Below are 5,783 nucleotides of genomic sequence, written 5' to 3' on the forward strand. Positions count from 1 at the left end.
CCTTCATGATTATCTTCGGAAACTTGACATTTATTTTTTCCTGCGAATAAAAAATAGACTGTCATATCAGCCTTAGGCTCAATCTTGTTCTAAAATCGTAAGTGGGCCGTTTAGCCGCGGTTCAGGCCCCTTTTGGGACTTAGATGTTTTTACGATTTTTCCTAAGAAACAGCCGTTAGTTTTTCCAAAAGGATTCCAATTCCCCGTATAGTTAAGGCAACTGGTGTTCAAGCTAACCATAGCCGTTTTATACGGCAGGCAGGAATCCGTTTCGACGACCAAGTTTTTTATAACTTTTCCTGGAGTCTTTCTTTGATAATCCTAAGCGAGACGTGACATGGGTATTGCGTCCAAGGGCCCGAGGATTGTGTTACGGGAACTTAGACGAGGATGCACGGTTTCAGGACAGGAGGTCGGTCCTCGCCCATGGGCGAGGTGACCTTGGCACGGGTCGTCCTCGCCCATGGGTGAGGTGACCATGGTGCGGGGTGAGGTGACCTCGGTTCGGATCGTCCTCGCCCATGGGCGAGGTGACCTTGGCACGGGTCGTCCTCGCCCATGGGTGAGGTGACCATGGTGCGGGGTGAGGTGACCTCGGTGCGGGTCGTCCTGGGCGAGGTGAACTCGGTGCGGGTCATCCTCGCCCATGGGCGAGGTGATCTCGGTGTGGGTCGTCCTTGCCCATGGGCGAGGTGGTCGGCCCTTGCTTACGATTGAGACCTCATCCAGACTGATCCTCTTCTCAACGTTCCTCGGTTCGCATCCGCGAAAAACTGTCTTTTACTTGATTTAACCGTTTTCCGGGAATGTCTAATTTTCAAGGATCGATCGAGAGTTGGTTTTCTGAGAACTTTCAGGCATTGATTACGTCGTGACTGGTTTTGACCCCAACACTAATTGTCGGAATTGGATCCAACAGGAGTTTATCGTTTCTGCCATTGAAATTAGTTAAAGCTTGTGTTCAAAACAAAATAAAGTTGAGTTTTTTGTTCTTTTAAATTTGGTTATTGCAGTTTCTTTGGTGAACTCATGATTTTTTTTAATAAAAAAATTTGATGAGTAAAAAGAAAGCTATTTGAGTTAGGATTCTGGCTACTAAATCCATCAGAAATAAGAAAGGTAAACAATAGGTAGTTTTCTTATTTCTGGTACGGTTCAAACAAAACAAATACAAAGCTGTGTTTTACATAAGTAAACAAACAAAAAAAAACAGAGTCCAATTTAAGCCCGAGAAAACGTTTAGACACAACTGCAAAGCTAAGTGATGGTGCGGCTGCTGCTTAGTGAAGGCTGCGCATGATGCCATGTATGTATCCTCCGGTCATAATGAAAGACATGAAGGACACGACTCCAGCCGGAAATATCTTCTTGGAACCCATGTACCGAGTTCCCATCACCCACGTTAATGCACCCGCCATCACTTTTAACAAAAAACAAATTCAGGCGTCAAGAGGGAATATTAGTTTCATTCATGGAGAAAAATAGCCTGCTACTGGAAATCTCTTTCTTTCCTTACCCACACCAATGGTTGAAGCAAGAACAGGTTTAGTTGGGAGCTCACGGAAGACAAAGAGCAGAACAGCAGCTGAAAGTCCACCCGCAAGCAGCGATTTCTGGCTACCGCTCTTCAGATAACCCATCAGCCCACCAACTGTATCAAGTTTCAGACATATTGAAGCATAAGCTACAGTTTAACTGGCGCATCACTTCAAAGGTACGCATAACAGATTGAATACGTTTCAATAAGTCAAGTTCATATTTTAGATAGGCATACACAGACAGAGACTAAACTTACAAAACTCATAGTTAAAATCATACAGTGAGAAGAAGCCAATTCAAAACAGAACCTCGAAAGCATCAACTTGTGCTGACTCCAATATGTGATGATAAAGGTGAGAATAAAGTCTAAAACCCTAAAAAGTGAATCTGACCTCCAACAAGGAAAGCGTAACCAAGAGTCAACTTCTGCGACATAGACAAAGGCAAAGGCGTCTTCCCACCACTCCCCTCCTCCCCGCCGCCTTCTCCTTCGTCATTATCATCTCCGCCTCCCCCACCCCCGCCGAACTTGTCCCCTCCGATTCCACCACCTCCTCCTCCGCCGATCACAGGTTCAACTTCAACAGCTTTGGCTCCCGAATCGACGCAGTTAACAGTAATACAAGTGATCAACTTGGTCGAATCGGCACCAGAGGAGAGTCTTTGGTGACCAGATTTGAACGCTAAAGGATGAAAACCTTTGGAATTAGTGAAGGCGATACTTCGGATCGGTGAAGCAGAAGGGGTATTGAACGAGAGGATCCTGGGTCTGACATTAAGGAGAGAAGACTGTGCCGACGAACTCAAAAGCAACTCCGCCATTTTCTTCGTTTAACAACTAATTTGCCAACAAGTCAAAGAGATGGCGATTACGAAATGGTGGCCAAGGAAGAACAAATACACGTTTTGGGCAGTCTCTAGTCTATCTGCTTAAACAACCCAAGACAATTTCCTCAGCCTCTTACATTTGGGCCCACAATTATGGGCCTTTAAGGTAAGCTGCTCACAATTCTATTCTTGCATGGTCTTAGCCTAACATCTGCCGTTAATGACATTCAATCATCCCTTATCTATTAATTGATAATCATTTAAAAAATTTTAAAAATAGTAATATTATATTTTGTAATATTTACAATTGAAGTTTGCTGATGTGTCACTTTATTACATTTCAATTTTGCAAAGATGGCATCATTAGAATTGATTTCAAAATATGTTTGTCCAATTTAATTTCTCTAGGATACAACATACAATTAAGGATCCATTATAGACTAAACATACGACGAACCTATACTATAATGTTCTCAGCTTTTGTTTAGCCGGTGTATTATATAACCGAAACGGTACATTGATAATTTAAACGGTCTTTCTTCTAACTTCATCACTTCAAACCGAAATCACTAGTTGAACCATCTCTGTTTTACACCTGCCAGAAAAACATAATCATGCTCATTATAGACTTCTTTGTTTAAATTAACTCCCAAGTTCAAATTCACAAAACATGCTAACTACAAATGACAAAGTCTTATCACATTATTATGAAAAAGATCCCAAGATGTCAGAGTCTGATCAAACCAACTAACTCAACATAATTCAGTCTCATAGATACTCAACATGTTTATCTATCAGAATTTGAGACAGAATCTGATCAAATCATTTGAGTTGTTTAGGATCGATTGGGTTAGACAGCATAGGCTTGGTTAAACAACATAGGTTGATTTCAATGTAGTTTACTTCTTTTTATAAGAATAATCTTATCTAACACAAGGATATATAACTCATTGTTCGACATTGCTCACCATATAAACATGGACAATAATCCTATGTGAGGTTAATATACTTACATATTGAATCGACTCATTCAGTCCAAATTCTACTGCTTCTGGGACATTGGCATCAACAAGATTTTCTGACACTGTAACTACATTGGTCTCAACAGGAACCTGAGTTACTTCCACCTCCGGAACCTGAGTTGCTTCCACCTCCTTCGCTTTGGTGGCACCAAGTGCTGTGGTCGAATGTGGAAATAGGAGAATTTGGAGATTTCAAGTCTTCATAGCTAATATATTCACAAACCAAAAAAAGAAGATTGGACGTTAAAAACGATCAATATAATGTCAACAAGTCATTGCAGTAACATGATTGACTTTTGCCTTTGAGGAAAAAGTTGGCTTACGCAGAAAAGGAGACAATGGCCTAGGTTTCACATCTTTCACTTCGACATGTGCTTCATCCTCCGTGGGAGCTGTTGGTTCTTGAGTGACAGGCTCAATAGTGACTGGTGTTAACTCTTTGGCTGCAACTGATTCATGTACACAATCAAAATGCAGAAAGATGAAGCTAACCATCTCATAATGTGGTCATCACTGTCAGAGACAAGAGAGAAAAAAAGTACCTGGAGATTTGAGATCTGACCACCAAACAATGTATCTTCTAGAGCAAGAGTTTGATTATGAGTTTCTTTGTATGCATCAGTAGGTCTCTTCATCCCCCAGGCCTAACTATCTGATGAAACACTATGTAAAAGCAATATTCTAAGTTATGATACAGTCCAAAGAGTATGTGAAACTGTTCATTTAATCACTCACTGCGTAGTTAAGACCGCTTGCAATCAAGCTCTTTCAGCTTTTCTCTTCCAGCAAAGAAATCCCTGGAACAGACTTTAGAAACAAGACATTTACAACAAGTCATATCGCAAGAACATGCCATTAAGTTCTATATGCTTCTCTGGCAAAAAAGAAACATTATAGACTTACTTAAGAATAGCAGGGATATGATGAGTGAATCGAAAAATAACAAGTTATAAAGCGTAAAATCACCTGAGTTTATCTTGTGCGGAGTGAAAACCGAGAGATACCAAACCTTAATCCCCTTTCGACTTCGAAACCATCGCTGTCTTGGTGAGATATTTTTTATTTGTGGTCAGTTAATAAATTCTTTGAGTTAACTTTTAACTTTAAAATGTACTGTAAATAGGCTTTCTGTTTAACAAGGCCTGCAAATTTAATTCCAGTCCAATACATAATTATCCAATAGCATAAAAAAGTAAACCAATTTTTCCTATTAATTTGTAAATGTTATACAATACTCATCAATAAAATGACTTTGTCCAAAAAAAAAAAACTCATCAATAAAATGACTTCTTCCTTTTTTTTGAAAATAAATAAAATGACTTTTAATGTGTCTTTGATGCGTGGAAAAGGTATGTTTACATTGCTTTATATGAAGAATTTTATTTATAAAGGTTTAGCCATATATTAGGGTGAGTGCAGTCACACTCACACAGTGTCACTCACACGCCTATAAGTGCAAGACAATTTTTTGTGTGTGTGTCTAATCTAAGAAGGAACTATATTTCTAAAACACTAAAAACAATTTATTTTTTTATATTGTCCCTATTTTGTAAATTTCATTCTATATAGGTTTCTTTCAACTCAAGAGGAAAAAATCATGTAATTTGTTAACTACTTTTTATCTAAATTTTTCTTTCGTATGGGATATATATTAAATATTATGAAAATTGTAGTATCACCTTTATAGAATTTATAATACTATCTGAAATATTTTTTAAAAATAATTTATCAAAGTATAAGAAATGGAGATGACAACAAAAATGGAACACGGAGATGAAAGGAGTTGCACCAATTTTTTTATAACATAAATCGCATTGCAAAACTGTTTACCTGGTGTTAGAAAATGATATTTTGGAGATTATGAAATCAATAGACATGAAAAACAAACATCAAATATTATTTAGACAAACACAAGAAACTACAAAATCAGATGAGACTGAGAAAACATGGCCACTAATTTTGTTTGGGGGCTTGACATAGTTAAAATTCCAACGATTATGTAAACACCTCATCAGCCCATCATTTATTCTTACGATATTTACCTTTCACAACACCCAGTGAACACGTATGAAAAATATTGAAATTTAATTTACTTTTTATTTTATTATTTCTATTGTTATATATTATATAATATGTAAAACTGTAAGCATATGCATATTACTTGGGTTGTGATTATATATTCAGCTATTTTTACACTAAAATCTTTATTACCCGCAGTCTTTACACAAATCTTTATTTACATTACAGCCTTTTGACATTGAAGCTTCAAACAATGACGATGGTCTCAGATCTTTCTATAGTGGGCTATTGACTTATTGTAGAGGAGATACTTTTTAGAGTCATGATAACTAATTAACTACACCTTTTTCTCTTTATTTTCTAATTTGTTTATGA

General features: G+C 37.8%; 1 protein-coding gene and 1 long non-coding RNA gene across 2 annotated transcripts; both read right to left on the reverse strand.

The window, feature by feature from the left end:
• Window positions 1-1,111: 1,111 nt before the first annotated feature.
• On the reverse strand, window positions 1,112-2,441 carry LOC106329192 (protein FATTY ACID EXPORT 2, chloroplastic). Its single transcript, XM_013767803.1, has 3 exons — window positions 1,932-2,441; window positions 1,517-1,651; window positions 1,112-1,420 (listed from the first exon to the last, which is right to left on the reverse strand). Exons 1-3 carry the CDS (start codon window positions 2,359-2,361, stop codon window positions 1,281-1,283), a joined length of 705 nt encoding a protein of 234 aa, XP_013623257.1. The 5' UTR covers window positions 2,362-2,441; the 3' UTR covers window positions 1,112-1,280.
• A 460-nt stretch (window positions 2,442-2,901) lies between these two features.
• LOC106334114 lies at window positions 2,902-4,439 on the reverse strand. Its single transcript, XR_001268527.1, has 6 exons — window positions 4,356-4,439; window positions 4,125-4,196; window positions 3,932-4,041; window positions 3,713-3,838; window positions 3,381-3,595; window positions 2,902-2,962 (listed from the first exon to the last, which is right to left on the reverse strand). It is a non-coding gene; the product is annotated as an uncharacterized LOC106334114 (long non-coding RNA).
• Between the last annotated feature and the right edge of the window lie 1,344 nt (window positions 4,440-5,783).

Source organism: Brassica oleracea, chromosome C3 (assembly GCF_000695525.1).
Source record: "Brassica oleracea var. oleracea cultivar TO1000 chromosome C3, BOL, whole genome shotgun sequence".
Classification (NCBI taxonomy): Eukaryota; Viridiplantae; Streptophyta; class Magnoliopsida; order Brassicales; family Brassicaceae; genus Brassica; species Brassica oleracea.